Source organism: Trichechus manatus, unplaced genomic scaffold (genome assembly GCF_000243295.1).
Source record: "Trichechus manatus latirostris isolate Lorelei unplaced genomic scaffold, TriManLat1.0 scaffold00057, whole genome shotgun sequence".
Lineage (NCBI taxonomy): Eukaryota > Metazoa > Chordata > Mammalia > Sirenia > Trichechidae > Trichechus > Trichechus manatus.
In genome coordinates this window covers 10050827-10066318 of record NW_004443993.1, presented here as the reverse complement: position 1 = coordinate 10066318, position 15492 = coordinate 10050827, and the positions used below count along the sequence as shown (strand labels likewise).

Below are 15492 nucleotides of genomic sequence, written 5' to 3'. Positions count from 1 at the left end.
TCTTCCTCAGGTGGCCGAGTCCTTGACCACTCACCCACTGGTCTTCCCACTTCCAGCATTATATTGCTGTTGTCTCCTTGTCTCCTTGCACGTGCTTCACTTGTGTTATCTCGTTTAACCCCGACAGCTTGAATTGGCTCCCCATTTCCCTACACAGGGTCGTTACGGTGACTCCCTCACACACACAGGGTTGTTATGGTGACTCCCTCACGCACAGCCTGGTCCCTGCCTCAGCAGGCAGGAGGTCGGGTTAGTCTTCCAAAGACTGCAGGCGGGTTCTGAGCCTTTGGGATAATGCTCTTTCCATTTGACAGAGGCATTTGCAGGGGAGAGCTTGGATCCCATGGGACAAGCTCCAGTGCCATTAGCAGCTGGGCACGTGCCAGGAAGTGGAGGGGGTGTCAAGGCAGTGGAAGGGACCTCGGGGCAGTGGAGGGGGCTGGCAGTGGGGGAGAGGTGGGGGGTGTGGCGGGGAGGTGGAAAGCCCATTCACATCCTTTCTTTTTTAAACACTCTGCTGTGACCTCAGTTTAGGGGGCACATCCTCCAGGAGCTTCTTGAGAAAGGTTTATAGGCAATAAATTTTCTGAGACTTTTCATGTCTAAAAATATCTAGAGAACAAAAAAAGGAGGGAATTACAAAAAAAAAAAAAAAAACTGAATAGAAAGGCTGAAGGGTGAAGTCGAGCACCTCCCCTAGGAAGTGTTGCTGTAGTTACAGTTGGTTGACGGTTTAGCTGGGTATGGAAGTCAATGTGGGAGGTGGTTCTCCCTCAGAACTTTGAAGGCTTTGCTCTTCTGGATTCTTCATCAGCTGGCTGGTAAAAAGCCAGATACCCTTCTGATTCCCTGTCCTTGGTGTGTGACCTGCTTTTCTCCCTCTGGAAGCTTGTTGAGTCCTCTGTGCGTCGCCAGTGTTCTGAAGTTCCCTGATCTACTTGGTGTGGGTTTATTTTTGGAGTGCCACTGGACACTCCTTGGCCCCTGTGCTGTTGGCCTCTTGGCCTCCTGAGGCTGCGATCATGATTTCTCCACTGCTGTCAGCCCTGGGATCCGTCTTCCTCAGGTGGCCGAGTCCTTGACCACTCACCCACTGGTCTTCCCACTTCCAGCATTATATTGCTGTTGTCTCCTTGTCTCCTTGCACGTGCATCTTTTTTAGAAGTCCCTTCACTGTGACTTTTGTGGAGTTTCAGGAGAAAAGAAATTGGGTGCATGCACCCTGTCCACCAGGAGTCTTGGGATGGTGCAGAGGGTTAACGCACTGAACTGCTAATCTAAAGGCTGGAGTTCAAATCCACCCAGGGAATCTACTTCTGAAAAATCAGCCACTAAAAACCCTACGGGGCACAGTTCTACTCTGACACCTATGTGGTCGACTCCACGGCGCCTGGACCCGCTCGCCATCTTAAGCAGGCAGCAACCCTCAGTCTTACTTAGACCCAGGAACAGCCTTGAGCATCGGTATTGCCCTTATTCTTACAGCGTTGCCATCTGGCTGGTGCCGAGGAGTGTGGTGTGACTCCAGGGCAGCGGGGGATGACGCAGGCCTTGGCAACCCCCTTGGAAGTCAGCAGCGTGGTGGTAGAAGTCACCAAGGTTAAGGCCAGAGATGGTGGGGAGCGCAGAGCCGGGTCTGCCCCCTGGAGGAAGGGGTGGGAGAGGAGAGGGATGAAGGAATGGCTCAGCGCCTGCGGTGCTGCTAGGGCCCTTCCAGGTCGCCACAGCCCCCTGCTTGCAGCGTGGAGACAGGGTGACCAGTGTCGGGGAGGCAGAGGAGGCGTCTCTTACCTTCCTGTCCTTTCCTCTGGCCACCCAGTAGATAGTGAGGACTCCCAGAACCTCATCACCTGCGAGTCCGGTTCCCCCGGGCTTCCTCCAACCCAGAGAGGCTTTTGGAGCAGGAGCTCCTGGTGCTGTGTTGCCGCCCACTTGCCACATGTTCTGAGTGCATGCGCCTCTCCCGAGAGGTCGACTGTGCCCTTCTTCCCGCTGTGTTGTTGGGTGTTGTTGGGTGCCATCACGTTGATTCTGACTCACAGTGATCCCATGTGACAGAGTAGAACTGCCCCACAGGGTTTCCTGGCTGTCATTTTTACGGGAGCAGATTGTCAAGTCTTTCTTCTTCTGGTGAAGTTCAAACCACTGACCTTTCAGTTAGCAGCCAAGTGCTTAACTGGTGCGCCACTGGGGCTTCTTGCTGGGTAGGAATCAATAAGCAGTTGCAAAGTGCTTTGCAAATAGAGCTCCATGAAAATGCTGAGTAATAAGATCCTCCCATCTTACTGGGCGTTAATATTTATTCCTATGAAACGGTGAAATTCATTTCACACTGAAGCTCCAGAGAGCCCAAGAGCGATGGCGGAAGCTGGTGTTTCCTGGTAACAGCCCCGCCCGCTGCTCCACACTGCCGGCACGTGCATCTGGAGCCTTCTCAGGCTTGGGGGCAGCTCCTGCCTCGGGCCACCTCTGCTGGTGGTGGCCGGGCGGCCCTTGGTCATCGTCCACAGCAGGATGCCCATTCGGGCCTGGGGCACCTGTGCCGCCCGCTCTGGAGGGTGCTGCTGGCCGCTGGCCAGGTGGAGGCCGTGGGAGCCAGCACTGTGGGCATCAGGTTGCCAGGCCTGGGCCCCACAGGCTGCGTGCTAATGGCAGTTGGTGGTTTTTTCACACTTTGGAGAGACAGAACTTATTTGTCTCCACGCCAGCTCCCTGCTCTGTGTACCTGCAGCACACCATCGGCCTACCGTCTTCTCATTTCCGTGGAACGGGCAAAGTTCCTGGGAGACCTGAGTCTGAGTGCCAGGCCGTTTGACCTGTCAGTCTTCCAGCGTGGGTGACAGCCCCACATCCCCGTGCTGTCTGGTGTGGCCTCGAGACCCCAAGTGATAGACGGGGCAAGTGAGAGGTCAAGGGGCTGAGACGGGGACTTCAGAGCCCATCATGCAGTGGCTCTAAATCTTGCTGTGTCATCGTGAAGTGACAGGTGGCTGCTGTTCAGCGTCCAGCCGAGCATTGAGGACCTCACGACCCCAAGCTCTTCTTATGGGTCTGTCATGGGATCGGATCACCCGGTGGTCATGTCAGGCAGAGTCAAGGAGCATCATGTTGGGGGGATGGTGTGACGTGAAGGAGGACGGAGCTGGGGGGTGGGGGCATTGCCCTGGAGGCACAGGCTGTGTGGTCCCCACACCCCTGCCCTCCCTGTACTCCCTCCCTCCCAGCTGTGTCGTGGGAATGGCTGCCTTCTGCAGAGCCCTGCACTGGTGGATGGCCTGGCAGGTGACAGGCTCCTCGTTGTGCCAGTCTGTCCCCCAGCATGGCTCAGAGAAGACCTTGGTGAACTCATGAGGCTCAGTTACAGGGCACGTGGCCCAGCCTCCACCACTGGATAGCACAAATGGTGAATGCACTCAGCTGCTAACCTAAAAGTTGGTGGTTCGAGTCCACCCAGAGATGCCTCAGAAGAAAGGCCTGGTGTGATGGTTAAGATTATGTGTCAGCTTGACTTGGCCATGATTCTTAGTGGTTTGGCAGATATTATGTAATCATCCTCCATTTTGTGATCTGAGCAGCCAATCAGTTCAAAGAGTTTCCTTGGAGTGTGGCCTGTATCTAATATATATGGATGTTCTGCAAAGCTCACCCTTTCTCAATCCTACATCCATCTCATCATCTTCTGACCTCTGGTTCTTGGGACGTGAGCCAGCAGCATGCTATCTAATCTGCCAACTTTGGGTTCGTCAGCTCCTGCAACCATGTGAGTCAGGAGAAGCCTCCAATCTGATGGCTGACCCACAGATTTGGGACTTGCCAGCCTCCACAACTGCCTGAGTCATTTCCTTGAAATCTCTCTCTCTTTGTGTATGTGTGTGTATATATACATATATAAATATATATTTCTCCCCCCCCCCCGCCTTTTTCCTTTCCTCCATCCCTCTCTTTCTCTCTCTGTATATACACACTTCACTGGTTTTGCTCCTCTAGAGAACCCAGCCTAAGACATTTAGTACCAAAAGTGGTTCTAAAGGAACAAAATCATAAGGAAGAATTTTGTGAATTGGTTCTCAAGTCTGGCTAGTCTTAAAGGTGCTGATGACTCTGCCTCAAATCCATGGCATGAGGTGGAAATAGAAATACACAAAATGTCATCACCAATGGATCAAATATTTGTGAGAGACAAGGCTCTGGGTGATTATGTATTTGATACTTGTCTATAATTGTGTCAGAATGAGAAGTCTAAGGAAGCTGGTTGGTTGGTCCTACTTTCGCTAGACAAAGTGGTGAAAGAAGGGGATTAGCTCAAAGCCTCAGAGTCACAGCTGAAGCACCCCGTACAAGACCTGAAACTTGCCACTTGTGCCCTGAAAAAAAGGCCTTGTTTCTTGTAGTAACAGAGCTGATATTGCTGAAAACCAAACCCAGAGTCTTATCGTAAGAGTGGCTGAATTACAATGCCAATTGAATTCCCAACCTCGGATGGTATCTGAAGTTAAACTGAGGGCATTGATTGGGAAGAAACAGGATCCTGAAGCTTAGGATGGGGACATACGGGCAGATGATCAGGAAGCTGGGGACATTGAGTCCCTAGATTCTGTTGAATCACTCCTGCCAACAGAACCAGCCCCTTTACTTCCATCTGAAGAGATTACTCCATCATTGTCTGCTAAGCCACTCTCCCCAGTAAAATCATTATCCCTTCCACCCCCATCTGATGAGATTAACCCAACTATGCCTGAAGAATCTTTGTCTATCACCTGGGGTGTTGCCTGGGGCATCGCCTGAGGCAGATGCCTTACAAGACATTTGTTGAATGTCCCCAGGACCCACCCCACCACCCATTTTTGCTTCTAGACCTATAACTAGACTTATGTCCCAGCAAGCCCCAAGAGGTGAAGTACAAAGTGTGACCCAGGAGGAAATACACTACACTCCAAAAGAACTGCTTGATTTTTCTATTATATACGAACAGAAACCTGGGGAATATTTGTGAGAATGGCTATTAAGGGTGTGGGATAATGGTACAAGAAACATAAAGTTGAATCTGTCTGAGTTTATTGATATAGGCCCACTAAGCATAGATTCTTCATTCAGTGTTTCAGCTCAAGAGGTTAGAAAAGGATCTAGTAATGTATGTGGTTAGTTCACTGAAGCATGGATTAAGCAGTGGACTACACTAAATCAAGTTGAAATGCCAGACTTTTCCTCGGTATACTGTAGAAGTATCCAAAGGCTTAGGGAAATTGGCATATTAGAGTGGATTTATGAGGTTGGACCCACATACTCACTCATGAAGTACCCAGAGGACACACCTTTTACCACAACGGTGAGGAAGAAATTTGTAAAGGGATCCCTAGCACCCTTGAAGACTGCTGTGATTGCTGTTTTATGTAAGTCAGATTTGACGGTGGGACCTGCCCTAACTGAATTAAGACACCTAACTACAGTGGGGAAACCCTGGTGGCATAGTAGTTAAGAGGTACATCTGCTAACCAAAAGGTCTATAGTTCGAATCCACCAGGTGCTCCTTGGAAACTCTGTGGGGCAGTTCTGCTTTGTCCTATAGGGTCACTATTAGTCGGAATCGACTCAACGGCAATGGATTGGGTTTGGTTTTTAACTACGGTAGCGCTGATTGGTGGTAGGGGCCAAGTGGCGGCACTTAATCGACAAAGACAAAGTGGGTGTGGTTACTGTCATAGACAGCACAGTCAAAGCAGTAATCAGAATAGTCTGCCTCAAATGGACTTTTGGCGTTGGCTATTTAGTCATGGTGTCCCTAGGAGTGAAATAGATGGGGAATCTACTAAATATTTACTTGCTCTGTACAAGTGGAAGAATTCTAGGTCATGTGAGTGGTCAGTTGACTGAAGAAGAGACAACTCATGCCTGGTTTACAGATGATTCTGTGCAATATGCAGACGCCACTCGAAAGCAGACAGCAGCAGCACTACAGCCCCTTCCTGGGACCTCCCTGAAGGACAGTGGTGAAGGGAAATCCTCCCAATGGGTAGAACTTCAAGCAGTGCACCTGGTTGTTCTCTTTGCTTGGAAGGAGAAACGGCCATACGTGCAATTGTATACTGATTCATGGGCTGTGGCCAATGGTTTGGCTGGATGGTCAGGGACTTGGAAGGAACATGATTGGGAAATTGGTGACAAGGAGCTAGGGGAAGAGGCATGTGGATAGACCTCTCTGAATGGCCAGAGAAGTGAAGATATTTCTGTTTTATATAATGCTCACCAAAGGGTGACCTTGACAGAGGAGTATTTTAACAATCAAGAGGATAGGATGATGCGTTCTTTGGATACCAGTCAGCCTCTTTCTCTAGCCACTCTTTTGTTCATGGGCTTATGAACAAAATGGCCATGGTGGCAGGGATGGAGGTTATAGATGGGCCCAGGCACACAGACTTCTGCTCACCAAGGCCAGCTTGGCTACAGCCACTGCTGAGTGCCCAATCTGCCAGCAGCAGAGACCAACACTGAGTCCCCGATATGGCACCATTCCTCAAGATGATCAGCCAGCAACCTGGTAGTAGGTTGATTACACTGGACCACTTCCATCATGGAAAGGGCAGCATTTTATTCTTACTGGAATAACTCTGGATATGGATTTGCCTTCCCTGCACACAGTGATTCTGCCAAAACTACCATCCGTGGACTTACAGAATGCCTTATCCACCGTCATGGTATCCCACACAGCATTGCCTCAGATCAAGGGACTCACTTCACAGCAAATAAAGTGTAGCAGCAGGCCCATGCTCACGGAATTCACTGGTCTTACCATGTTCCCCATCATCCTAAAGCAGCTGCCTTGATAGAATGATGGAATGGCCTTCTAAAGACACAGTTACGGCGCCAGCTAGCTGGCAGTACCTTGCAGGGTTGGGGCAGTGTTCTCCAGGAGGCTGTATATGCTCAAACCAACATCCAGTATATGGTGCTGTTTCTCCCATAGCCAGGATTTATGGGTCCAGGAATCAAGGGGTGGAAATGGGAGTGGCACCACTCACCATTACCCCTAGTGGTGCACTCGCAGAGTTTTTGCTTCCTGTCCCCACGATCCTATGCTCTGCAGGTCTAGAGGTCTTAGTTCCAAAGGGGGAAATGCTTCCATCTGGAGACACATCACTAATTCCATTGAACTAGAAGCTAAGAATAGCCACTTTGGGCTCATGCCTCTCAATCAACAGGCAGAGGGAGTTACCATGTTGACTGGTGTGATTGATCCTGATTACCAGGGGGAAATCAGATTGTTATTAAATAATAGAGGTAAAGAAGAGTATGTCTGGAATACAGGCGATCCCTTAGGACCTACTACCAGGCCCTGTGATTAAAGTCAATGGAAAACTGCAGCAGCCCAATTCCGACATGACTTCTAATGACCCTTCAGAAATGAAATTTGGGTCAACTACCAGGCAAAGAACCACAACCAGCTGAGGTACTTGCTGAGGGCAAAGGGAGTGCGGACTGGGTGGTGAAGAAGGTAGTTCTAAATACCAGCTATGACCATGTCAGTAGTTGCAGAAACAAGGACTGTAATTGTATTGAGTATTTCTTTCTTGTTTTGTTATGCGTGCGTGTGTTTGTGTGTGTGTGTTTGTGTGTGTGTGTGTGTGTGTGTGTCTAGCATATATCTTTGTTTTCCCCTCTCCCTTATTCCATTACTTATTATAAAATTGAAGATGTAAAAGGGACTAGTGCGTTTTTGGTTGTATGCACGTTGGTAGTATCATGTTAGGTGCAACTATGTGTTAATAATCATCTTTATTTTAGAGATTATGCTTGGTTTAAGGAGGTGTGTACAGGTGCCAAGTTGACAAGAGGTGGACTGTAATGGTTAAGGTTATGTGTCAGCTGGGCTGGGTCATGATTCTAAGTGGTTTGGCAGATATGATGTAATGATCCTCTATTTTGTGATCTGATGTGAGCAGCCAGTCAGCTGAAATAGGAGTTTCCTTGGGGGTGTGGCCTGCATCCAATATATATAGATGTTCTGGCAAAGCTCGCCCTCTCTGTATCCTGCATCCAGTTCGTCATCCTCTGACCTCTGGTTCTTGGGACATGAGCCAGCAGAATTTGAAACTTACCAGCCTCCACAACTGCATTAGCCATTTCCTTAAAATAAATCTTTCTACGTATTTATATATATATATACGCTTCACTGATCTTGCTCATCTAGAGAACTCAGCCTAAGACACCTGGCAATCTACTTCTGAAAAATCAGCCATTGAAAACCCTATGGAGCACAGTTCTGCTCTGGCGCACAGGGGTCTGCATGAGACAGAGTTATCTCCACAGCAGCTGGTTCCCCCAGCCTCACCCCAGCCTTCCTTTGCCCTGGCCCTCCCCCATGGCGCATCTCAGGCCAGAAAGCATCTGATAACCTCAGTGGGTGACATGGAGGCTGGCGCCATCCCCCAAGGAGCTGAGGAGCCCGCGGTGGCCCTGGGGCTGGGCTGGAGCACGCTGTAGGTGCTTCGTGTGCATGGCTCCCCCCGGCCACCGCGGGGAGGCCTTTGTGGAGAAAATGTGACGGGGCCCTCTCTGCAGGCTCCCGACCAGCTCCCTGGCCTTGCCGCGTGTAATATCCCATCTCCCCAGTTATACCGGGAGCCGCTCCAGGGCAGGCCCGGCGCTCCGTGGCACAGCTGCATTAATTCAGCTGATTAATTCCGAGCGTGTAAGTCTTCCGACGTGGTAAACAGGACGCCTTTTGAGCTAAAAGTGTGAAACCATTTTGCTCTGGATTTTATGGCCATAATTGCAGAATCTAATCTTAGTACTTTTTGTTTTTAAGCTTCCCAAACCTGGGGAAATTAAAGACCCTGGGAACATGTTTTCTGCTCTGGGTCTGAGAGTTCTGGCGTCTGAAAGGATTGCTCCCCGGAGCTCTGTTGTATAATGGAGTCGTTCAGGGGGCTTTATTCTTGTCATTTCGATCTCATTTTGTATCGTCACTTGTTGCTGTTAGCTGCTGTCGAGTCGGCCCCTGACGCATGGCAACCCCACGCACAAAGGAACGAAATGCTGCCTGGTGCTGTACCATCCCCATGATGAGCTGTGAGTCAGACCATTGTGATCCATAAGGTTTCATTGGCAGATTTTCGGAAATCGATCACCAAGCCTTTCTGCCTAATCTGTCTTAATCTGGAAGCTCTGCTGACAACTGTTCAGCCTCACAGCAGCACATAGGCCCCCGTGGCAGACGGGTGGTGGCTGCATAGGAAGGGCCTTGGCTGGGAATTGAACCAGGTCTCCTGCATGGAAGGCAAGAAGTCTACCCCTGGGCTCCCACTGCCCCATAGCAGCCATTAGCTGCTTACACAGTATTACTGCTTTCAGTTGTAGCATACTGGAACTGAATTCTGTTAGCAAACAGATACCCCCACCCACTACCCACCTACCCCCACAAAAAACAGAACAAGAAAAACCTACCTCCCAGGCTGTACCACTTTGGTGTCCTGCAAGATGCCCTGGCGTGGTACTTCTTGGTAAATGAGGCCTGAATCCTTAGATGCCATTTCGGGGACCTAGATTCCTGTATTCTTCCATTTGTGAATGTCTGGGTTCATTTGAAAAAAAAAGAAGAAGAAAGAAAAAACTAGGGCAGTCTCAGCCACAGTGCGTGGAATCCAGCAGGGACCTGGGGGCCTGGAACTGGCTGGCTTGCTGGGAGGCAAGGCCCTTGCCCTGCGTAACGGGCATGTGCCCTGGCTGTACCCTCAACCCCTATCCTGTTTGACGCCTGCCCTGAGCCCCATCCAGGGAGGCGGGTCAGAGCCCCCCTAGGTGAAGCTCAGGCATTTCTGGGTCCCACTGGGCTCTGAGGGCTGCATGCCCACAGCAAGCAGCCTGGCTGTGGCTGGAGGTGTGGTGGGCAGGTGCCCTGAGGAGGCGGAGCCTGAGGCCGGTGTTCACGCCCAGGCACCAGTGCTTCCTAGCCGGGGGGTCAGACTTCAGGAGCCAGGTGATGGAGTGTGGCCGCCAAGCTCAGAAAAGAAAGGGTGCTGCATGTCTTCACACGGACACATCTGCCACTACCCACATGGGTCACTAAAGTCGGTGCGTGGGAGGGTGGCCACCGAGGTCCTTCAACCTCTGGTTAGTTACCTTGTAAAAATTATTTTCCACTACTTGTCTGTCAGTTTGTCATACTGCGGTGTCTTGCATGTTACTGTGATGCTGGAAGCTATGCCACCAGTATTTCAAATACCAGAAGGGTCACCCATGGTGGACAGGTTTCAGCGGAGCTTCTGCAGTAAGACAAACTAGGAAGAAAAGCCTGGTGATCTCCTGAAAATTAGCCGATGAAAACCCTATGGATCCCTACAGAACATTGTCCGACTTGCTTACTTTGGACACGTCATCACCCACCACTAGGAAAGGACATCATATTTGATGAAGTAGAGGGCCAGCAAAGGCAAGGGAGACCCTCAGTGAGGTGGATTGGCACAGTAGCCTCAACAATGGACTCGAATGGGCAGGTGATGGTGAGGGTGATGCAGGACTGGGCAGTGTGTCGTTCTCTTATACATAAGGTCGACATGTGTCAGAGTTGACTCAAGGGCAGCTAACAATAACAACAAATTGTGTGACTTAAAGTAGAGGTCAGCACACTTCCTACGAAGGACCAGCTAGTGAATATCTTTGGCTCTGCAGCCAGATAGCCTCCACCAAGACTATTCGAGTCTGCTGTTACAGTGTGAAAGCCTCCGTTAACAATACGTACATGAACGGGTGTGGCCATGTGCCAGTAAAACTTTATTTATAAACACAGGCTTGATTTGGCCCTTGGAGCCCTATGTGCCAAACCCTGGCTCAGATGGGTCACCCGCTCAACAGAGCGATCTAGAAGAATAAACAGCCCAAAAATGATTTAAACCCCCAATCGGAAGGTCCACGGTTGGTGTTTTCATGCATTTCCTCATCTTGTTCTAAAGATGTCTGCTCGTCATTGGGACCTGACTGTATCCATGACTGCACATGTTGCATTTCTTCAGCTAACAGGTACCCCGCAAAGACGTTGGTGTCGTGTAAACGGTTCTCCAAGCCCAATCTTAGCAGCAACAGGCCGTGTCGCCGAGCAGGACCGTCATTCTTTAATCAGCCCGTGGTTCGTGCACGGTGTGGTTAAGACTCCTTTGGTGCCTGTGTTTTTCTCTCGGTAATGAAGCCAAGAACGCCCTTGTCTGAATTTCTTACTGCCTCTGGCTGGATCACTGGCAGGGGAGGTCAGGGGACGTGTTCATATGAAGCAGGAGAAGCGGTGTCCTGCCTGTGTCTGAGGTGCACAGCCGTCTCGAGCATCGTTCTCCATCGTGAGCATCTGCTCCTTCCAGAAGAGGGCCTTGCGTGGGGGATCTCTGGGGGCGTGCCTTTTCCTCTGGGCACAGCTGCTTTTCCTTGCTGCTGTCAGAAGCTCTGAGCTGCGCTTTTTCTCTGCTTGGGTGTGCCGTTGAGAGAGCTCCACCGATGGGTCACTTGTGGCAGGGGCTTTGGTGGGCAGCGTGTCTGATGGAAGGCCCCGCAGAGAGGCCGGCCTGCTGCTGGTGTCTGGGGGTGCAAGAGGGGCACCCCGCCTCGTCCTGGGTCAGACCCTTTGCTCTGCTGGCAGCCGGCGTCCCTGGGGAAGTATGGAGGAGGACACGGGGCCATCCCCATCCCAGAACCCGGGGTGGGCTGAGAGCACAGTGGACAAGCCGAGCCCACGGGCAGGCCGGGCGGGCCCCGTGAGAGCCACAGCTTGTCTCGGCACAGAGGCCGTCCTGGGAGGCCATGCTGTCTGCCCCCTCCCCCGCCACGTCTCGCCTTGTCCCCATCTGTCCCCAGATGCCCCACTAGACACTGATGTGATTACTGGCCCCCCTGCCTTGGGCTGGAGCAGATTTGAGCAGCCATCTCCCGCCCGGGCCTGTCCTCATTACCCGGCCGCTTGGAGCTGTCAGGGCGCTCGATGCCCTGGTGGCGCCGGTACACAGGGCCCTGGGGCATGCTCAGCCTGCAGGGGGCCACTCAGACCTCCTTCTCGCCAACTGAGGCCTGATTTCTCCATCAGAAACTAATGACAGCCAAGCTCCCCTCGGAGGGCTCGTTCCATCTCTGTCTCGAGGCTGACGAGGATGCTAAGTCGGGGAGCAGGAATTTAGATCAGTTAGGGACCATTAACTTGGGTAACTCTGGGGGATCCCAGATGGTGTGGGGGCCTGGTGAGGGGAGTCCGCAGTTGGGGCCTTGTCAGCGGAATCCATGAGTGTGGTTTCCTCCGTTTCCTCACGGGTGCTGGGAGGCTGCCCCAGGCCTCCCCCACCTCCCAGCCTCCTTGCCTCCCCCGGATGGTAAGCAGCTCATGTCCCCGTCAGATGTCGGGTGCTTGGCTGCTGCTGGCGCCACTCTGACCGCTGGCCTCCAGGGGCCAGCCCCCGTGCGGGAACATGTCCCTGATCTAGACGGCTGGGTGGTCGCTGTAGCGAGGCCCAGTGCTTCGGCCCGGGAAGCTGGTTTTGAGAAGGTGGATCTTCAGGCAGGTCCTAGCAGCTTTCTCTCCCACACTGTGGGCTGAAGGAGGCACTGTGTCTGTGGTGCCCGTGCCCCTGAGCTCAGCTGCTGGCCACAGAAGTGACCGTGGACAGGACCCATGTCTGTGAGGCTGTCGCCTTCCTCCCCCTGGGAGCCTGAAATCAAACCAGACTCACTGACGTGGAGTCGAGTATGACTCATGGTGACCCTGTGTGCCCCATAGGGTTCTTTTGGCTGTAACCTTTAAGGGAACGGATTGCCAGGCCTTTCTTCTGCAGCACTGCTGGGTGGGTTCAAACGCCAGCCTTTAGGTTAGTAGTCCAGTGCAAACCCGTTTGCACCACCCAGGGACTTTCCCAGGAGCCTGTTCTCCCCAAATCCCAGCCTCACACCAATGAAAAAACCCACTGCAAACCAGAGCCCCCAGGGGACATGGTTAGGAGTGTTCCCAGCCACTGCTGTCCTGGAAGGCAGCCCGAGGCCCTGCCGCCGAGGACAGGCTCAGGCGGGCAGCTTGGTCCTGGTAGGGCAGCTGGCCGGGGCAGAGGATGCAGGGGAGCCGGGCCTGGCGGCTGCGGGGGGGCACACAAGTGCACACAGGTGCTCCCCCTGATTACTTAAGGAAAAGCAATTGCAGAGCCACTCGATACACATCCCTTCAGCTGTCATCGATGGCGACTCCGGGGAGGCTCAGCCAGGCCAGGATCTGAAGCTTGGGCACCATCTGTGCCCTGCCACTCGGCGGCCAAATTACACTGCCAGTCGTGCTCTCCTGCGCCATTTTTCATTAAATGAATTGAGTTTGCTGGGAATCGCTTGGCCATAAATATTCCCTCCCGCTCAGCGTGGCCGGGTTGTTACTGTTCCCGAGTCTGGGCCCCAAGAGCCAGCAGGAGGTGCCATGCGGCTCCCACCTGGGAGGGGCGTCAGCCATGGCGACGGGGCAGGGGTCTGCAGGGTGTCCCCGGGTGTTCTGTTCTGCTCTCCACCCACACTGCAGCAGCCTCAGATTTGGGTCCTAAATATGTCAGTGTGTCCGGAGCAAATTGAGGGATGTTTGGAAGGCTGGCCAGGGCTGGGGGACACAGCTGTCTCATTCAGCTACGTCTTTTCCTGTCTTTCCTTCATCCCCACTGAGAAAGAGGCAGCGACAACGAAGGGGGCTGTGGAGGGGTTTGAGACAGCGGCCGCCCGCTCAGCCTGGGCATGTGGCGGAGAGGCGGGAGTCCCAGTTGCAGGAGGTTGGGGCTGCCCTTTGCCCCTGAGGGTGTCCCTGGGAGTGTCCTGAGTTCTGGGTGGAGTCCTGGCTGGGTGCCCTGGGGCAAACCGTTGAGTCTCCTGGCTCCTCCCCTTCTGCCCTACAGCACCCACTTCCCAAGCCCCACACTCAGCAAGGCTCCTGTCACAGGTGGGCGGTCCTGCACTGGCGCCTCACACCTTCTGGGAATCATGCTTGTTTCTTTGTTTTTTCTGTGAGCTCTGCGTGCGGGCCTGCCAGCTGTCTTCCTCTTTCTGCTCTTAGAAAGTAGTCCACATGTTTCCATCAGCTCGGGGGCCTGCTCGGGGCCTGCGTGTCTGACTGGAGGGAGACTTCTCTTTGCACAGACACAAGGTGCAAAGCTCAGACTTGGCCCGGAGGCGTCCTCTGAGCACCGGTCCTGGTTCCCGAGCCCTCAGCGCAGGGCACAGCTCTCCTTGTCTTCAACACCCACCAGGTGGTGAAAAATCCAGTTGCTGTCGAGTCGACCCTAACTCATGGGGCCCCATGGGTGTCAGAGTAGAGCTGTGCTTCATAAGGTTTTCAGTGGCTGATTTTTGTAGAAGGAGATTGCTAGGCCTTTCTTCTGAGGCACCTCTGGGTGGACTTGACCCTCCAGCCCATCGGTTCACAGCCAAGTGTGTTGACTGTTGGCATCACCCAGGGACTCCTGCGAGGTGGTTGTTGTAACTTTGTCGGGGGGGACCAGGGGTTCACAATTTGAGGAGTCATACAGCAGCCTGAGTCCCTGAGTGGTACAAATGGTTAAGCATTCGGCTGCTAGCTGAAAGGGTGGAGGTGAGTCCACCCAGACACACCTCAGAAGAAAGGCCTGGAAATCTGCGTCCGAAAAACCAGCCATTGAAAACCGTGTGGAGCACAGCTCTGCTCGGACACGCATGGGGTCGTCATGAGTGGGGGTCCACTCCCCGGCAGCTCCCACTGGTGCAGCAGCTTCAGTTTTTACCTGAGGGAAAGAAGCCGCCACTTCCTGTCTCACAACTGTAGAAGTTCTAGAAAAAGAAAGGTGTGGCTGCAGGTGGCGGACAAAGCGGAGGGGTCTGGGCACAGGCCTGCCCCCGCGCGGGGTGTCCGAGCCCCGCCCAGCTGCGGCATAGGCCCGGGTCCGCGGGGAGAGGCCTGACGCCCGTCTCCCTCCGCAGTGCACCTGCCGGAAGGACATGGTGAAGATCTCCATGGACATCTTCGTGCGCATCCTGCAGCCCGAGCGCTACGAGCAGTGGAAGCAGGGCAAGGACCTGACGGTGCTCGACCACACGCGGCCCACCGCCCTCAGCAGCCCGGCACTCAGCTCCTGGAGCGCCTCCCGCGCCTCGCTCAAGGCCAAGCTCCTGCGCAGGTGAGTGCTGCAGCGGGACCACCGCCCTGCGCAAAAGTCAGGGACACCCCACCCCAGGGTGCGTCTCGCTTCCAAGCCACCTCCCACGACAGGCCGCCACTGATTGATGCTCTGCACCGTCCCCTCCCTCTCTCTTCTCCTCTTTCTCCTTCCTCCTTGTCCTTCTTTTTCTCCCTCTCTCCCCGCTCTCTCCCTTTCTCCTCCTTCTGCCTCTCCTCCTCCTCTTTCCCTCTCTCTCCTCCTCGTCTCCCACTCTCTCTCTCCTCCTCTCTTTCTTCTTCCTCCTTCTGTCTCCCCCCTCACCTCCTCTTTCTTCTCCTCCTTCCCCTCCTCTCTCTCTCCTCTCTCCTCT

At 53.2% G+C, this 15492-nt stretch overlaps 1 protein-coding gene across 1 annotated transcript in view; it reads left to right on the top strand.

The window, feature by feature from the left end:
• Window positions 1-15492, top strand: part of KDM4B (lysine demethylase 4B) — a 156858-nt gene that overhangs the window by 94152 nt on the left and 47214 nt on the right. Inside the window, exon 9 of the mRNA XM_023733274.1 lies at window positions 14944-15140. Within this exon, the coding sequence (XP_023589042.1) occupies window positions 14944-15140 (197 nt within the window). The remainder of the gene's footprint in view (window positions 1-14943; window positions 15141-15492) is intronic.